The sequence below is a fragment of the Panthera leo genome, chromosome C1, assembly GCF_018350215.1.
Source record: "Panthera leo isolate Ple1 chromosome C1, P.leo_Ple1_pat1.1, whole genome shotgun sequence".
NCBI lineage: Eukaryota > Metazoa > Chordata > Mammalia > Carnivora > Felidae > Panthera > Panthera leo.
This window is the reverse complement of record NC_056686.1, coordinates 9,571,034-9,590,268: the sequence shown is the minus strand read 5'-3', so window position 1 is coordinate 9,590,268 and position 19,235 is coordinate 9,571,034. Positions and strand designations below refer to the sequence as shown.

Here is a 19,235-nt window from a genome sequence, read left to right as displayed (position 1 = left end):
TGGGTGGCTGAGTTGGTTAAGCATTCAGCTTTTGATTTTGACTCAGATTATGATCTCCTGGTTCTCTCTCCCTTTCTCTCCCTTTCTGTGTGCCCCTCCTCCCCTCAAAAAAACAAAATAAATAAAATAAACATTTAGAAAAATCTGACCTCATTTTACTTCTAGCCTCTTCTTACTAAGGATGAAACTTAATCCTTGCAACAGCTCTTGAAGAAAGACACAGATGGAGAAAAGAGGCTCAGAGGTAAATCACCTTCTCCAGAGGCTGCCAGCCCCAGCACACTTCCACTGTCCGCTCAGAAGTCGGAATTGGTTCCCTCGCCAGTTCTAAATCAATCACTGGAAAGGAGATGAGATCCATGATTGATTTAGACAGGTTGCTTAGGGATAATGGATGTTGGGGTGTCAACCACAGATTGTCCGTTCTCTTTATAAATGACAAGTCCGTGCAATGAAATGGCCAAAGAGAGGTGCACTATCTCATTATGGATCAGACCATTCCCAGTGGCTACAACAATCCTCAACCCACGGTATTAACTGTCACGGATCACCGAGGAGCTGGGACCCAGGTGCTGCAGCCCCAGGACCCTATAATGTAGCCTCTGTGTACCTCTTCCGCTTTCTCCGGACAGCTGGGCTTGGTGCTTTTACAATTGCTGGCCATATCTAAGTCCTTTTAATACAATTCTAATTGATTTCTTAATGTCATTGCCTCGGCATGCAAATCTATAGCTGTTGACTCTTCCCACAACAGCATGAAAGGTTGTAATTTTCCAGAGCATCCGTTCAGTTGAAGCAATGGTCAAGTTTCCACTTCCTGAAGGCACATTCAGAGGCAAGAAAACTGTGTTTACTGTGAAGAAAAATTAGCATCAATCATAGGTTGTACTAAAAGTCAGCTGACCGATTTAGGAAAGCTAATACACGCAAATATTTGTTTGGGTTCTCAGGGCTCAATGCAAAGCTGGAGACACTTAACTTTTATTCTAAAGGAACCTCTTTGGAATAATGATTGATGTACTGAAGTTCTTCCAAAGCTCAAACCCAGAGCAAGGCCGCCCGGCCACAGACTGCTTCTCCAGAGTTCTCACGGTGTTATTTCTGGAGGAGCTGTGGCATTGGTAACTCAGGGCACACACTGATCTGTAAGCAGAGGCCTGGTCTGCGGACTGGGGGGAGGGGGCACTGAGAGGCAATAGAGCCAGAGGCTAAGACCTCAGGTCTCAGCTTTGCCACTTAGTGTTGAGTGCCTTTGGGCCTTTTGCCCTGACCATGCCTCAGTTTCCCTGCTGTGAAACAGGAATAATAAATAATAATAGTGTGCACTTCCTGGGTTGTCGTGAGCATATGTAAAGCTCATAGAATGATGTGCGTGTGTTTACTATTATTATTATCCCTCTGGGATTGAGGCCGGCAGGGTGAACCAGCGAGGTGGGTAAGGGGGTGTGGGGTCGGACTTGGAGACAGATGCTAGGGAAAGACGCGGGAGGCCCAGGGCTTGGTCACGCCCTCGGGGTCGTTGGTGCCTGTCCAGTGCTTGGGAGTGTGATGGGTGTGAACACGCATTTGTGGAAGAGAAATTTCATCTCCTGTGGCCCCTACTAAGCCTGTCAGGAAACTTGTCACACAATTGGCTTTCCCTGTGCAGACAGCTTTTTTTTTTCTTAGATTTTTTTTTTTCAAAAATTGTAAATGTTTATTTATTTTGAGAGAGAGAGAGCATTAGCAGGGGAGGCGCAGAGAGAGAGGGAGAGAGAGAGAACACCAAGCAGGCTCTGAACTGACAGCACAGAGCACCACAGGGGGCTCAATCTCACAAACCTCAAGATCATGACCTGAGCCAATATCAAGATTCTGACGCTCAACCGGCTGAGCCACCCAGGCGCCCCTAGATTTTATTTTCTTCAAGTAACCTCTACACCCAACATGAGACTCAAACTTATAACCCTAAGACTAAGAGTCACAAGCCCCATCAACTGAGCCAGCCAGGTGCCCCAAAGATGGCTTTGGATAAAAACGAGTTGCCCTGCCAAGGAAACCCACCCTCTGATTATGAATACGTATACCAGAAAACGTATGAAATAGAAGGAACCCAGCTGATTAAAATGCCCTCAGATTTGATTTGCACAGGGTTCTAAGTGTTGTGCTCCTCAGCATGGAGAGATTAACAAGCAAGGAGGTTGAATGGAGATCTTTGTACTTCGACCCAACTGTTTGTTACCAGAGGGTCTGTGGGTTTGGTCCGATGCCTAGACCCACAGAGGCAGACGGAGAGACACGTAGCAGGCGCGGCGCGATGTGGGGTTTATTTACTGAGTGGGCTTGGGCCGTGACTGGAGTACAGCACAGATCTGTGACTCAGACCCTTGTTGCTGCTGGCAACTCCCCTGGGTGACCCCCCAGGCTGTGTGCTCCCCACCTTGTGCTCACCATGGCAACCCTTCATAACCCACAGGTCGATGACCCGGGATTAGCTGAGGAGCTGATTTCAGGGCTTGGCCACTGGGGACAGCCTGACCCCAGTGAGCAAAGCTTTCCCCCGTAAATAGCCATATGCTTTATGTGTGGGGCATGGGGGAAGAGAGGCAGCAGTCTTCTGTCAGAGCCTTGAGGGCCCCAGAGGGGATGGTGTGGGGGGCCATGCAAAAATGGATCTTTTCGGGGCTCCTGGATGGCTCAGTCGGTTAAGCATCTGACTTCAGCTCAGGTCATGATCTCACAGCTTGTGGGTTCGAGTCCTGCATCATCAGGCTCTGTGCTGACAGCTCAGACTGGAGCCTGCTTTGGATGCTGTGTCTCCTTCTCTCTCTGCCCCTCCCCCCGTCTCTCTCAAAAATAAATAAACATTTAAAAAAAGAAAAAAAAAAGGAAATGGATCTTTCCCCCCACTGGTTTTATGCTCACATGGGAAGGGCAGGTACACCCAGCACAGGGGGCGAAAGGACATTTGTTTAGTGCGGTGGTTTCCCGTGGCTGCCATAACAAGGTGCCACAAGCACGCTGGCTCCAAACAACAGAAGTGTATTCCCTCCCGGTTCTGGAGGCCAGAGGTCCAAAGCCACGGTGTTGCAAGACTACACTACCTCCGGATTCTCCAGGGGAGACTCTGTTCTTTGACTCCACCAGCATCTGGTGGCTGCTGGCATTTCTTGGCTTATGGTGCGTTACTTCAGCCTCTGCCTCTGGGGTCACCCCGCCTCCTCTTCTCCCTGTGACTTCTCTTTTTCTGTGTCTTATCAGGACACATTGGATTTAGGGCCCACTGGGTAATCCAGGATGATCTCCTCTAAACATCCTTAAATTAACTACATTTGCAAAGACCCTTTTTCCAAATTACGTCCCATTCACAGGTTCTAGGAACTTGGATGTGGACCTATCTTTTTGGGCACAACCACTGAACCCACTACACCCAGGTACAGGTTCTATACCCAATGCCCTTAGTCCCTTCAAGAAGGTCAGAGACGACACTACAAGGCAAACAAACCGAATTGATAATCTAGGTTGCTAGATAAAGTTTTCCAGAAGAGAGGGGGAGTTGAATACCTTGTTTCGTAGACTTTTCAATTTATTTCTCTAGGTGAGACAAAAGCATTCATCTGTGTGACCCTGTGTAGGAACAATGTCTTATATTGGGGGAATCAGTGACACAGTGAGAGCTAGAGGTTTGGGACGGAGGTCCTTCACCTCCTATTTTTTTTTTTTAAGTTTATTTATTTATTTTGAGAGAGACAGTGAGCAGGGGAGGGGCAGAGAGAGGCAGAAAGAGTGAGAATCCCAAGCAGGCTCAGCACCATCAGCGCAGAGAATCATGTGGGGCTGGAGCTCACGAATCACAAGATCATGACCTGAGCCTAAATCAAGAGTAGGACTCTTGATGCTTAACTGACTGAGCCACCCAGGCGCCCCTCCTTCACCTACTATTGCGTGGCCTTGGGTAATTCAGCCACTCCAACGTTTGGCTTTCTCACCTAAAAAAAGAGGGCAATAGCAATACCCACATCTGAGGGTTGTTGCAATGCATGTAGAGACTCTAGCATGTTCTAGGACGTGATGGTTGCCAAATAAACAGCAACTCCTATTGCTGTTGTATATTGCTTTGTTGTTGTTGTTCTTTTAAGATTTTATTTTCAAGTAATCTCTACACATGACGTGGGATTCCAACCCACAACCCCGAGACCAAGAGTTGCGTGCTCCACCAACGGGACCAGCCAGGTATCCCTACTGCTTTGTATTTAGAAAACACTTCCACGTGCACTATGGATTTGTTCCAGGTGCAAACAAGACTGTGGACCGTGTTATTATTTCTATTTTTGCAGGCGAGCAAACAGACAAGTAATGTGCTATTACATGAACTTCGAGCCAGACACTCCAGCATTAGACTCCGTGTTCCTTCTACCCCATGGTTCTCTCCCCTTCCGGGTGGCTCAGTTGGCAGCCTGCTGAGGGCAAGCTCATCCATCGCTGTGGAGTATACAGGAGCGTGGGGGAGAGGACCGAACAACGGGGAGGTGGGAAGACACCAAAGAAGTTCCTGATGTTGCCACAACCATCTTTGAAGTTGTGTTGCTCTGTGTTTGGGTGTCTGACCACCATCTGACGCCATGGCCATTGAACTCTAATCCCGTTGGAGATCTGTGAATGAAGAGTATGCCTCAGACCCCAAATAGTTGTTTCCTTTAGCCACAGACCCAAAGAGATATTTTCATTGGCATGCTTTATGAGTTATTAGGATAATTCTTCTCACTGTTAACATCTATGGCAGTGCCTGACTCACAGAAAAGTGCTCCATGAATATCTGTTGAATGGTCAGTTGACGTCGGTATTTTATTTTCATTAAAGCGTTTCTGATCACGCAGAGCGAGTGTTGAGTGAGGAAGCGTTTTAGGGTGACTCACCACAAAGGGTGGAGAAATGAGTGCAGCTGGGTCTGCCTTTGTATACCGCTCATCATGCAAGTGTTGGCTTTGCCTATTGTTCCAGGACACATTTCTGTCACCACGGATTCCTCCAACATGAGTGAAAGATTGGAATGACAGTATCGGAAGGTCTGGGGACATCTGTCTGTCACAAAGGAAGCATGGTAGCTGCCAACCCATTGTTTAGAAGAATCCAGGGAATGGCTCCAGGTCAAGAGTGGATGAGGTCAGTGTCACTTTCCATCTGGGATGGGCTGGATGGGCCATGGGGAGCTGCCTTCCCAGATGGGCTACTCATGGGGTGTGTTAATTTCCTAGGGAGGCTGTAACAAATTACCTCAAACTGGGTGGCTTAAAACAACAGAAATTTATTTTCTCATAGTTCTGGAGACAACAAATCTGAAACCAAGGTGTTGACAGGCATACCTCCCTCTGAAGACTCTAGGGGAACCTTCCAGCTTCTTCGGCTTCCTGTGGTTTCCAAGGGTTCCTTGGCTTGTGGCTACATCACTCCGACCTGCCTGTGTCTTCATATGGCCTTCCCCACCCCCCCACCCCCATGTTTCTCTTCTCTTTTTACAAGAACACTCGTTATGGGATTTAGAGTCCCATTAATCCAGGATGATCTTGTCTTGAGGTCCTTAACTCACTTACATCTGTAAAGACCCTTTTTCCACATAAGCTCACCTTCACAGGGACTGGGGGTAAGGACTTGGACTTCCTCTTTTGCGGGCCTCAGTTCAACCCATTAGAGTTGGGGCTGGCTCCCGTTTCTGAAGGCGATACTGATAAAACAATTGTGGAGGGATTCCCAGTCGATTCCAAGCATACTCCTTATTTCCTACTTAAAAGAGGAAATGTTCAATTTAATTTTGTGCATGTAGAAATTCGTTTTCATTTCAGAGAAGGTGACTATCATGAAATCTTGTGATTTTTGACAACTTCCCCAGAAAGATTTTGGACTCTGGATCACCAGAGGAATTTTCTCAGGAGCCAACTTCACATCTTTAAGTTCCTTTTCTTCTACATATTAGAAAATCCCTTCCAGCATCTAACATATCACCTTATACTTAAAAAAATACACTGACTTTTAAATTCACTCAGTTCTATTTTTATTAGAAATAATTGACTAGCTCCAAACATGTTCTCATGGAAGGTAAATGAGACATTTCTATCATTTTGAAAAGACACAATAAATGTATTTTATCAAAATGTTTTCATATAGAAAAATAAGATCAGGAGGTCATCTGAAAGAGGACAGGTGGATAGGAACGAAAGATCCTTGTGAAGTTATTAGCCATTTAAATCCAATTAATTTAGACCTTCTTCCTGGGAGCATCACACTTATGAGGAAGATGTCAACCAATTCCTAATCAAAGCTGGATAATTAAATATCCAAAGAATTAGTTCATGTTTACTTTTATTTTTCCTAGGGGACAAAATCCTCATCTCTAGAAACACGTAAATTCTTTTATTATGACCCCATTGGTCGCAGCATGATTTGTAATTCAAAAATTTAGAAACATCCTAAATATCCATCTGCAGGAAAAGAGTTAAGTAAATAATGGTCTGGTCATGGTCTAGTGCTCCACACCAGCTACAGAGATATACTGGAGCTCCACGCTCAGTGAGGAAGAATCTCCCAGTAGAGGGCAGGGGGGGTGGGGGGGAGAGCAAGTTACAGAGAAGGATTCGGAGCAGTTAAAAGTTGAAAACATGTACAACAAAGCTACATGTGGGTTATGGGTGCCTACATATACAATAAGAAGAGTGGTAGAGAAATATACATGTTTTCCAATGAAACATATGCAATTCAGGAGAATGGTCCCTCTGGGAAGGATAAGAGGAAGGAACTGATGTCAGGAGAGTACCCAAGGGACAGTATGTGCCGGGGGTAGGGGGGGTTTCTTTCTCAAAAAAAAGTATGTAGAAAACATGAGAATACATTTGGGTTTGCTAGAACGGAATTTGGGCATGTGGGGCTTTCTTTCCCCCGTATGTTTAAAATATTTCATAATTAAAAAAATAAGTTCCCCGTTTTCCACTGGCTGAAGAAACTGTATCTTCAAAATGCACTACTGTTGAGCTGATAGGGAAACAAGTGATTAAAAAAATTTTTTTCCCAATATTTACTTTTGAGAGACAGAGCTCAAGCAGGGAAGGGGCAGAGAGAGGGACACACAGAACCCGAAGCAGTTCCAGGCTTGGAGCTGTTCGCACAGAGCCCGACATGGGGCTTGAACTCACAGACCGTGAGATCATGACCTGAGCTGAAGTCAGATGCTCAACCAACTGAACCATCCAGGTGCCCCAGGAAACAAGTGATTTTACAAGAAGACTTGTGGGGGCTCCTGGCTGACTTAGTAGGTAGACTGTGCGACTTTTGATCTCCAGGTCACGAGTTGAAGCTCCACGTTGGGCGGAGAAATTACTTAAAAAAACCAGAAATGACACGTGGACCAAATAAAGGAGGTCCAGAGGATGAATAGAGATGCCTGCACCCTGGTTATGCTTCAGGCACATTGTTAATCTGTAATTTTAGGCAACCGTTTGAACCCCAATGTCTTCATCCCTAAAGTGGGGTTAATCTCTCTTGCCTACTTCACAGGGATGTAGTGAGAGTAATTGGGGCTATCATAATTGAAGCAAGAAGTGGTCGTTGGAATAATTGCTGCTAATGACTGAGCAGTTACTGTGTTTTCAAACAGGCAGTAAACATTCATTATTTATTTTAAGGCTGATAACAACTCTATGATGTAGGTATTATTTTCTATGCAGTTGTGTGTGTGTGTGTGTGTGTGTGTGTGTGTGTGTGTGTGTGTGTGTAAAAATAGTAAGGCTCAGAGACAGATGGTTTATTCATGCTCTTCCCTCCAGAACCAACCCCTGCCAACAAGGAATGGGCAATGACGAGGGGTGGGGGTGAAGTTACCTACAGTGGTCGGTGACCCATGTGGCCTGGCACAGGGAGTTCTGACCAACAAAGACGATGGGTAATAGCCAAGCAAAGCAGATTCCCTCGGGCATCAGAAGTCTTAGAAATGCAGTGAATTGGTCCAGTGGTGGCAGAAACCGAAGTTGAGGGAGGCTGTTGCTCTGGCAGGGTGCATGTGCCTCGGGGGCACCACTGGCCCATTTGTGATTTAAGCTGGGAGATCGTGGAAGTTCTAGATCCGCAGAGGCCAGGAAGCAGCATGGCGTTGGCTGGTGATGGTAGGAAGGACGGGAGGGAATTCTAGATGTTCAACACAGAATTCCTGCTCTTTCTCAAACCTGAAATACCCACAGCCTTCCCCAGTGACCTGATAATAACTCCACTTTCTAGTTGCTCAGGGCAAAGTCTTTAGAGTCATTTTGATTCTCTGTCTTTTTGTTTTTTGTTTTCCATATCCCACGCCCAACCCATCAGATAATTCTGTTGACTTTATTCAAAATACAGTCAGAACCAGAGCACCTTATGCCACCTCCACTACAGCCATCTGGTCTGATCCACCAGCATCTTGAGCCTGGATTATCACACTGGCTTTTTTTTTTTTAAGATTATATTATTAAGTAATCTCCATACCCAACATGAGGCTTGAACCCACAACCCTGAGATCAAGTGTCACATGCTCTACCAGCTGAGCCAGTCAGGTACCTCTACCAGACTGGCTTTTTAATTGACCAGTTCCCAACCAAGAGTGAGAGTGATTTGTTTAAAGTTTTATTTATTTATTTTAAGGGGGTGGGGAGGAACAGGGGGAGAGAGAGAAAGAGAGAGAGAGAGAGAGAGAGAGAGAGAGAGAGAGAGAGAGAATCCCAAGCAGGCTCCATGCTGACAGCTTGGAGCCCAATGTAGGGCTCGAACTCATGAACTGCGAGATCATGACCTGAGCTGAAATCAAGGGTCAGACGTTTAACCAACTGAGCCACCCAGGTGCCCCAAGGGTGATTTATTTAAACATGTCAGATGTTTTTTTGAAACGGCGCAGCTCTGCTCAAAGCCTCCCAATGGCTCCCCATTAAGAGCACCCTCAACCTCTCTGGCTTCATCGCCTACTTTTCTCCCCAGAATCCATACTGTTCCAGCCTTCTGAGCTTCCCTGCCTTCCCCAAACACCAGATGGGCAGACGTGCTCCTATCTCAGGCCTCTGATGTTCCCCTGCTGGGAAGGCTTTTCATCCCGATGTCTCTCTGGCTCACTCCTTACCCTCTTCAAGAACCTTTCCAAACCTTGGCGAGGCCTTCCCCACCCCCAATTCCACGCTTCAGTCCTCCACCTTGCACTGCTTCTCCCTTCCCCTGTTTCTCTCCACTGTCTCTACCACCCGCGAAGCTTCTACATACTCTATGACTTATTTGGGGTACAGTCTGTCTCCCATGCTAGACTGTAAGCTCACATGGGCAGGGATTTTTGTCAGTTTCGGTCACTGTGTATCCCCAGGACCTAGAAGAGGACCTGAGAACAAATGTTTGTTGAATGAATGAATGAATGAATGAACAGATTATTCATCCCACAAGAGAATCTCTTTCCAGAACCCCTAAAGACCTCGTTGACACCAAACATTCCCTTTCCAAGTGGCCCTGTGCCATCCACAGCTCCAGCCTCATCTATGGGGTGGACGTCAGAAACAAAAAGAAGCTTCCACTGGTCCCTTTAGTTGGAACATTCTTATCCCTCCTGAGGTCACACACGGGACGCTCTAAGTGGTGTTAGTTGTCCAAGCACATATTTCAGATGATGTTTTCAGTAGCTTCCAGAGGGCAGCCGTCATTTCAGAAACAGCTCCCTGTGACTGGCATGTGACTTTTTCCCCCGAAAGATTTGCATCAGTGGGAAGGTAGAGGCGGTAAGAGAGAAGGGAGCAGGAAAGGAAAAAATGGAAGAAATGAGGTCTCAGGACTGCATATGATTCTGGCAGGGAGCCCTTAGACACAGAGGTAGAACACACAGTGCTTTGCCTCAGTGTCTGATAAAATGACCACCGGACAGAGCAGAAATGACGAGGAATCATTTGGGGGAATCCAGGCTGGCCCTCAGCCTGTACGAGGCAGATACGTGTACCTTGGATGCTCCGGACTAAAAACAAAACAAAACAAAACAAAACAACCCACATTCTTCACAGCGGTGGGTCAATCTTCATGCTTTGACTCCAAGATTTTAAATTTATTCTGCAGTGTTTCCCATGAATGGTGCTTACATAATTTATATTTACTGAATTTAAGAACCCAGGATCTATGACACATCCTAACACAATGTTAAGCCTCAGGTAGAGCACAGAGAAGTGTAGTCTTTTCGGCAAGGTAAGCTCTCCAACACACAAGTGCACGACTGAGTGTTCCAAGTATGTGTCCACACCCAGCCGGGTGTCGGGGACCTGCCTCTCCCCCTTTCAGTGGACTTTTGATTAGTCGAGAAAGGTTTAATGTCAGAATACACATTATTGCCCATCGAAGCATTTGTCCCAAGCCGCCCATGCCCTGAATACTAAGAAAATGTGCATGAAAATAAAGATGGATACAGCAAGGTGTTCAGTTACTTGTTCTTTCCCGGTTCTTGAAAGGTGGGGCAGGAGGCAGAACTACGTGTTGGTTTTCAACTGGCTCTTTTTTTTTTTTTTTTTTGTTAGCAGAAATGTCTTTTTTTTTTTTTAATATATGAAATTTATTGTCAAATTGGTTTCCATACACCCCCTAGTGCTCATCCCAAAAGCTGCCCTCCTCAATACCCATCACCCACCCTCCCCTCCCTCCCACCCCCATCAACCCTCAGTTTGTTCTCAGTTTTTAACAGTCTCTTATGCTTTGGCTCTCTCCCACTCTAACCTCTTTTTTTTTTTTTTTTCCTTTCCCTCCCCCATGGGTTTCTGTTAAGTTTCTCAGGATCCACATAAGAGTGAAACCATATGGTATCTGTCTTTCTCTGTATGGTTTATTTGACTTAGCATCACACTCTCCAGTTCCATCCACGTTGCTACAAAAGGCCATATTTCATTCTTTCTCATTGCCACGTAGTATTCCATTGTGTATATAAACCACAATTTCTTTATCCATTCATCAGTTGATGGACATTTAGGCTCTTTCCATAATTTGGCTATTGTTGAGAGTGCTGCTATAAACATTGGGGTACAAGTGCCCCTATGCATCAGTACTCCTGTATCCCTTGGATAAATTCCTAGCAGTGCTATTGCTGGGTCATAGGGTAGGTCTATTTTCAACTGGCTCTTTCAGGTTGACCAAAAAAAAAAAAAAAAAAAAAAAGGTGTGTGTGTCCGTGTGGCAGGGGTTAAAACAAGGCTCTGATCTGGTGTAGTTAACTTAAGCATGCCGGCTCCCAGGTGCCTCTGACGGGAGAATGGATGCCGTCATTTCCTTGAACTTCCAGCACCCCTTGGTGGCTCCCTTAGGGAGCAGTCCTCTTGCGCGGGGAGCGTGTGAGGCAACATAACTGCACACGTGGTATAGCTGAGATCTCTGTTCTCTGTCTCTGAGGCCACGTGGACGTGGCTCGTTCGTTTCCTGTTAGAAAAGGGATGCTTTTCTTCACCATCTCATGGACTTTCTTACAAAGAAACTGTAGCCCAAAGAGGTTAAATGACTCACCTGAGGGATTCCTGTTGTAAACTAGAGAACGGGACTCAAATTCTGGTCCTTTCCACTATGCTTCATCGGTTAGGAAACAGGCACCCAGAATTCCTGATGTCTGCCCCATCCAACGATCCCGATTTAACAAAAACAGAGCGCTGCAAGGAAGGCATGGTACTAAGGGCTCTCGCGCTCCAACTTCCAACCTTTAGGAGCGGGGATAGGTTGGGCAGGGAGAAGGCCCCAGGTGTGGCCCTGGAGTCCACACTGAGCAGTGTAGATGGGCATGGGAAACAGATCAACTGCCAGAGAGGGACAGAGCGATAGAGGCAGGGCGCCTGGCCACTGCGGTCTCCAGAGCGGGTGGAACATTTGCAGCCGAGGACCACAAAGCAGGGAGATGTCCCAAGGACAGGAATTCCGGAGTGACAGTCTGCCCTGGGGCCCACAGGTGGTGGGAACACCCTCACAGGGCTCCCTGCCTCTTCCTGTGTAGCCAAGCCCCACACACCTGAGGCCGGGTTCCCAGGGACGACTGGCAGGTGCAGAGGGTAACTGTTCCCTCACCTGGCTCCCGTCCAGTGCCGTCCAGTGCCGAGAAATCAGGAGCTAGGCAAGACCGTTAACTCTTTGGTGACCAGAGGGCAAAAGAAGTCCCAAGGTGCCACTTGTCTCATCCCATTCCTCACCTTGACCTTAACCTCTCTACTTTGACAGAGCCCTACGTGAAAGGTGTGTTTGTGTTTATTTCCAGTGGATGCATTACCCGTGACCACTTAAAATTCACTCCCAATCAAGAAAAGAGGCATATGTTTCCATAACTTATAATCTCATCTGGAGGTGTTCTGAAGTGTGACCCAGACATGATCTTTCCAATCAAAGGCCTGACGCATCATTACACGCAATCATCTGTTTTATTTTAAAACATGTCTATACTGTGTTGAGCACCAACACAGATGTGACCAAGAAACCCACAGCCCTGTCCCAGCAGGCGGCGGGTCCAGTGTGTGACTTGGGGCGGACGGTTATGGTTCACAGTGACAGAAAAAAAGAAGAGGGCAGGAAAGACAAAACGGACTTTGTCCTCAATTCCTGTTCAGGAATCTGAGTGAAAGAAAGAGAGGGATCCTTAAGCTCACAAAGCTCTTCAAAAGCCCCTTCTCTGAATTAGCGGATGTTCAAATATAGACCCTGGGTTGGTGGACCAGCCGGACTTGGTAACAGAAGAGCAAGCTGTTTAATATAACATCCCCGCGTTACTGCAAGAAAGAGGGAAATGGGCTGTGCTTTTTTAGTTTACGTTTTCGTACAAGTTGAGAGGATATCAGCCTTACACAACCACAATCGTGACAGACCATCTGGTCCGTATAAAAACTCTGCATTTGGGAAAAAGAGGTCACCTGACCTACGGGAAGAAATGGACTGAGCTGGATGGTGCCTACACCAGATGGCAGCTTGGGTTCCTTTACTTTAATGATCTTTTCAACGATGACCCCACGGAAGGGTGTGGTATGTGTCGTGAAGACTGGGAATCTCATTTATTTTTACATCAAGCCCTTACATCCACCTGCTTCCTTAAAATTACTATCGTACAGGATTCTTCTCGTGTCCACATCGGTCCTCTGAGGCAGGAAGTAAAGGTTAGAAAATTGGCAGGTTCTGTTTCTCAGGCCAGAGGAACGCACAGGGTTTCCTTCTGTTTCTTGGTTTCTGGAACACTTGAGCCTCAGGCACCATCGGGCCTCCAGCAGCCTCCTTGGCATCCAGGGCTCAGACTTCCCTATTCCCAATCCGGAGGACTTATGTCATGGAAAGAAAAAAGACTGCCCCAAGAGTCCTCGGCTCCTGGGCCCTCATCTGAGGGAAGAGGAAGCAGCAGGTAGGAGCAAACCTTTGAGTCACCAAGTCATCACTGGAGAAGGCAATAAGCAAGCCTAGAGCTTGCCTGATGACCTTATTGTGAGAAACACAGTCCCTTCTCCAAACCATAGACTTCCTGTTTATAATCTAAAATGGGTGCCTTTGAAATGACTTACCCGGGCCAGTGAAAGGCAGTCGCTCATTACGTGTTATACTGGGTTAGATTTCTACTTGATGATTCACATGAAATTTGAAAACGGGCCAGACTACCTTGGAATGTGTGTGTTTCAACTGATCAGAAATTGCAAAACGCTTTCGCCATTTACGAATATAGCACTTGAACCCAAGGGCTCCATTGGTATGAATGTTTCCAGACTTGTTTGCCTTTTAACAATAACAGAGCATGGTCGGAATGAAGACCTGATTACAGTTTCTGACATCGATTAAATTATATCATCTTAGTTACAAATCAGTTTACACCATTTTGCTCCGTTTTCTATGCACTTTGTCTTTTAAATCATCTTGTATGAAATTTATATTTAAAAAATTTTTCAAAAGGCAAATGCCTCGAGGAGCAAGTCGTTTGCATTGTCTTTCCTTGAGTTACTTTGGGTAAGCGGAGGGATCACCATGGATTTGGAGTGGGGTCGCCAAGCATTTCCATGGGTCATCTTCTTCCACGTGCCCCAGGATGGGGAAGTCGGAAACTCTCTTCTAAACATGTTGGCGGAAGGGCACAATTTTTCAGCTCTTTAGGGCCTGTGAAAACAAAGAGAAAGGTGGCTGTCACTTCTTTTACTGGCACTGTGAATAGTAATCCCATGAGTCATGGTCCTATTGTCCTCTTGTCTAAGACTTGCAGTTCTGGAACCTGGACCTCTTCTCCTCTCTCTGCTCATGCCTCCTGTATGCTTGGTCCTCACATGGCCAGGGGCAGACTTCCAGGTATTTCCAAGCACATAAATCTGTGATGCTATTGTTGGCTGTGTCCCTCAGCCCCCAGTTGTAGAACATTTGCCCTCTCTGCCACCCTCCACCCCATTATGTAACATCTCCCTAACAGAAATAAGAAAAAGACTTCCTCTGGTTATGAGTTTGATCTTCCGAGTTCTTATGGAATTTTCAGAGACAGAAAGCACTCCTTCCCCTCCTCAATGGTCAATTCTAGGAGTTCACCACCATGTGTGTGGGTGTGTGCAGGGCAGAAGTGGAGGGAGGAGACCTCACTACCAGAAGAATTCTCATCAGAACAGTGACCTGTCTCTGCACCGAATGCTCTTCTGGAAACCACCCAACTCCCTCTGATGCCTGGGAGTGGGGAGATTAGGTATCAAGGTGAAACTTGGTTTGGGTTTTCTTTCGAGTTCAGTTAGTTGAAAAATTAGGACAAGAAGCCAAATTTGGTTAGAGCTCAATAGGAGTCAAATAAAAGCCATCTCTGGTTCTAACTCTCCCCCTCTCTCTCCCTCCCTCCCTCTCTCTCTCTCTCTCTCTCTCTCTCTCTTTTTCGAAACTTAGAAGGGCCAAGCAGTTACCTGTTTCTCCCGGGGAAACTTCAGATGTAGCCCTCACAGAGGTAAGGGGCTTCTGAAAAGGACTCTTTGCTTTTAAAGTAAACTCTATGCCCAACGCGGGGCTCAAACTCAAGATGATGAGATCAGCAGTTGCTTGTTCCTCTGGCTGAAGCAGCCAGGCACCACTGAACCTGATTTCTAGAGGTTTCTATTGGCTCAAGGTTGGGGTTCTAGATATGACCACTTTCATTTATCCACCACATGGGTGTAATTTCTTTACTTACGAGTACCTTCCTGACATTTTTCGAGCAACCAAAATGATGATCCCACCAATGAATCCAATGGCTAGTAAGACTCCAACTATGATTCCAACCAGGGTCACTGTCGCCAGGCCATCTGATTGAGGAGGAAAAAAAAAAGCATGAACCCCAGATAAATGATACACCTGTGTCATTTATAAACAATACCACTGTCCCACTAAAGACGGCAAATAATGTTCTAATTTGCTTCTCCTTATCCAGTAGGAGTTGACTTAGAAGAGATGAAACCTTGGGCTACTCTAATCCCATCTTATGAGTGGCAAGATTCCTGGGTCTCAGGATCTATCAAGCATATCACTCATATTGGGTGGCTTCACTGTTTATTATTAGGTAGTGTTTGTCTGCTGCTATTAAATTAGCCCCTACTTTTATTCTTAGTAACAATTAATTATATGACACCATTCTCCAGCGCTGTCATTAAGTGAGTAGACTCATTTGCGGTTTATTTTCAGATTCAGGTAATTTTCTTTTCTCTCTTAAAAGAGGTTTGAAACCTGTTCTCAGAAGGTTCTGTATTGCACTCTTGTTGACTACAATCCAGGAAAGAATGTCATTCATCAAAAGATTAGCTTCAAAGAAACTTTTTTTTTTTAAACTCCCACAAAAATATTTTGATAACAAAATCTAGCTTACCTTTCTCAACTGTTGTCTCTGTGTCTTCACCTATTTTCTCTGGAAAGAAAGAGATGTAATGATACAGAATTATTAGGATTTAATAACTATAATTTAACAACTGGCAAAAGATTAATTTACTCTAAGTGGAAGGCAGCAAGGCACAAGCAAAGAGGATAATTTCTTAAATAAATTGGATCAGAGGATTTTTAGGCAAGCTCTGACATGATCCTATCTTCAAAAGTATTATTATTGAATTTATGAATGCTTCTTCACACCTATGGGCCCATAGCACTTTGGTGTATCTTTTTTCTCACCCACTTTAGAGAGCAGAGTCAAGGAAATTGACCCACAGAAATCTTACATAAATGGTCACAAAGTTTCAGAGGTTTGAATGACACAAGAAGCCAAGGCTGTTGATTCTATGGTCCAATGTCAAGACCGTAGAAAACTCATTCACAGTGATGAGTTTGATTTTGAAAGATTTTGTTTTAGAACAATATACTCTAGTTCTGGAAGATAGGCCCAGACAGTGATTTGTCTTACGTATCAATTCCCTGCTTTTTCTTTAGTAGCAAAACCCACATCTTACAGGGCAGCAATATGCCCAGCTAAGTTTAATGAGGGAATATACCTTGGGGCACCTGGGTGGCTCAGTCAGTTAAGCACCTGACTTTTGGCTTAGGTCATGATCTTGTAGTTCATGAGTTCAAACCCCACGTTGGGCTCTGTACTGACAGCTCAGAGTCTGGAGCCTGCTTCAGAATCTGTGTCTCCCCTTCTTTCTGCCCCTCCCCTGCTCACGCTCTGTCTCTGTCTCTCAAAAATAAGCATTAAATTTTCTTTTTTTTTAATGAGGGAATATACCCTTTGTGTTTAGCCTCTGTTATTTTAGGATTTCTCTCTGTAGCCAAACCTAGTCCCATAGTTACAATGTGAATATTCTCATTAACCTATCACATGGGTTTGAGTTATTAACTTAAAGTAATAAAGCTGTGAGTTTCTTTCAGATAATTTTACACAATGTCTATTTAAAAATATACGCTTTGGGTTTTATTTTTCCCATCACCCTGCTTGCACACTAAGTCCTTAACTCCTCTGGGTGGTGGTGATTTACCTAGTTTGCAGATGGAGAAAAAGTCAAGAGGCTTTGATTTAATGAAACAACAGAGAGAAGTGGATCAATTAGGTGCCTCCCTAGGACTGTGGTTCACAACCTGCAAATACCGCAGATATCCAAGAGCTTTTCTAATCAAAGGGGAAAGCACCATCTGCGAGATGCTTACTTTTCCTAATGCTTGAATTTGAAAGAAGTCTTTGTACCAAGGCTCTCTTCCAAAAAAAAAAAAAAAAAAAAAAAAAAAAAAGCACCTTCTCAAGATGGTCCCAGGATAAGAGTGTCTGAATCCAGCTCTGCCAGCTGACCTGAGCTGAACTCGTAGCTGTGGAGCATTTACATGGAGCTCAAGCTGATGGTGCAATCCCACCTAAAAAGGGGGTGAGACTGTTGGGTCTGAGGCCAGCCCAGAACAAAGGTGTCATGGAATCAGTCCTGAAAGGTCATCTTTGGTTGCCAACTACCAGTAGAAAAAAGTCAACCATTCGCTTATCGTGAACTAAACTGGGAGCTGCTGATTCCAGACTTACAACGCATCCTCAGCCATTGTGACACCATTGGTCAGAAAACATATTACCAAAAATTCATGTGGAAGATTCGTTACCAAATTAAAGCTTATTAGTTCTATACTCCCTGGCTCCCACCCGGTGACGATGGCTGCAGTCATGAGAATGTGTCATACATACATGTGAACGTCATCATACTTGGGTGTTTCGTGGGAAAGACATCTGCTGCCCTAATAAAATCAGCTCTTAAAAACCAAGTGCTTATAATTATATTTTAACTCACATGTGAAAATTTCTGGGATACTGGTGTGTTATGGGGAAATGTGCGGTAAGTCACAGTTTTTGTGACAGGGTGGGGCAAGAGACAGGACAGGAGACTAATCATGAGTATTTTCCAGAGAACTGAGAATTTTGTTTTAAAGGAATAGGAGAGGTATCCTGGTATTATGGGAAGAAGGCTCCATTTTCTGGAGGTAATTAGCTGTCAACTCATTTACACGCAACCGATTCTCCAAAATTTTGAAATGTTTTCCAATGACCATATTGATGATTCTTTCCTTCCATAGCCCTATTTGGTCCTATCTAGTGCTTAAATGGTAAGCATTTTTTGGGGTGCCCTGGGTGGCTCAGTCGGTTGAGTGTCCTACTTCAGCGCAGGTCATGATTTCACAGCTGTGAGTTCAAGCCCCATGTCGGACTCTGTGCTGACAGCTTGGAGCCTGGAGCCTGCTTCAGATTCTGTGTCTCCCTCTCTTTCTGCTCCTCCCCCACTCATGCTCTGTCTCTCTCTCTCTCAAAAATAAATAAACATTAAAAAGAATAAATAAATGGTAACCATTTCTTTAGCATCTCAGAGAGACTTTGTGGCTTTATTCCCAAAGTACTTCATACAGCTTTTTTCTTTCCTATCATGGTAAAATACACATAACATAAAACTATCCTCACCATCTTTAAATAGCCAGTTCAGTGGCATTAAACACATTCGCTCTTGTGCCACCACCACTGCCATCCGTCTCCAGGACTCTTCCTATCTGACAAAACTGACACCCCATAGCCATTAAACCAACTCCTCACTCCTTCCCCCAAGCCCCTGGCAACCACCCTCCTACTTTCTGTCTCTATGAATTTGACTCTAGGCAGTCTAGTACCTCATATAAGTGGAATCATACAGTGTTTGTCTTTAGGTGACTGGTATGTTCCAGTTAGCATAATGTCCTCAAGCTTCATGCATATTGTAGCATGTGTCAGAATTTTCTTCCTTTTAAAGGCTGAATATTAGTTCATTAAATGTATATATCACATTTTGTGTATTCATTCATGTTGATGGACATCTGAGCTGCTCTCGTGTTCTAGCCATTGTGAATGATGCTGCTATGGACATTTGTGCACAAATATAAAGCAATTAAAAAAAATCAGAAGCATTATAGTTTTTAAAAACAGAATGGTGATAGGGTCTAGAAATGTATACTGAACAATAAAGAGTAATTTTCTAGGTGTTCAGATGGGCAACTGATTGGAGGAACCATTAATTTAGGTAAGGTCTTTATGTTGACTTTCATTTAAAGATGGAAACACTCATCTAGATAAAATAATTAGCAAACATTCAGTGCAATTATTGGAGGATCACTTTTTTCCCTCTCCCACCCCCATCTACTCCAAAAGAAATAAAGAAATAAAGAAAAAAATCTCAAATAGGAGCCCCTGCGTGGCTCAGTCAGTTGAGCGTCCAACTTTGGCTCAGGTCATGACCTCACAGTTCGTGATTCAAGCCCCTCGTTGGGCTCTGTGCTGACAGCTCAGAGCCTGGAGGCTGCTTCGGATTCTG

The 19,235-nt window shown here is 45.0% G+C and overlaps 1 protein-coding gene across 1 annotated transcript in view; it reads right to left on the bottom strand.

Annotated features, from left to right (window-relative positions):
• Positions 1–12,487: 12,487 nt before the first annotated feature.
• The window catches only part of PDPN (podoplanin), a 28,249-nt gene continuing 21,501 nt past the window's right edge, over positions 12,488–19,235 (bottom strand). The window contains 3 exon segments of the mRNA XM_042952114.1: positions 12,488–14,100; positions 15,140–15,251; positions 15,809–15,847. Of these exon segments, the coding sequence (XP_042808048.1) occupies positions 14,094–14,100; positions 15,140–15,251; positions 15,809–15,847 (158 nt within the window). The 3' untranslated portion in view covers positions 12,488–14,093.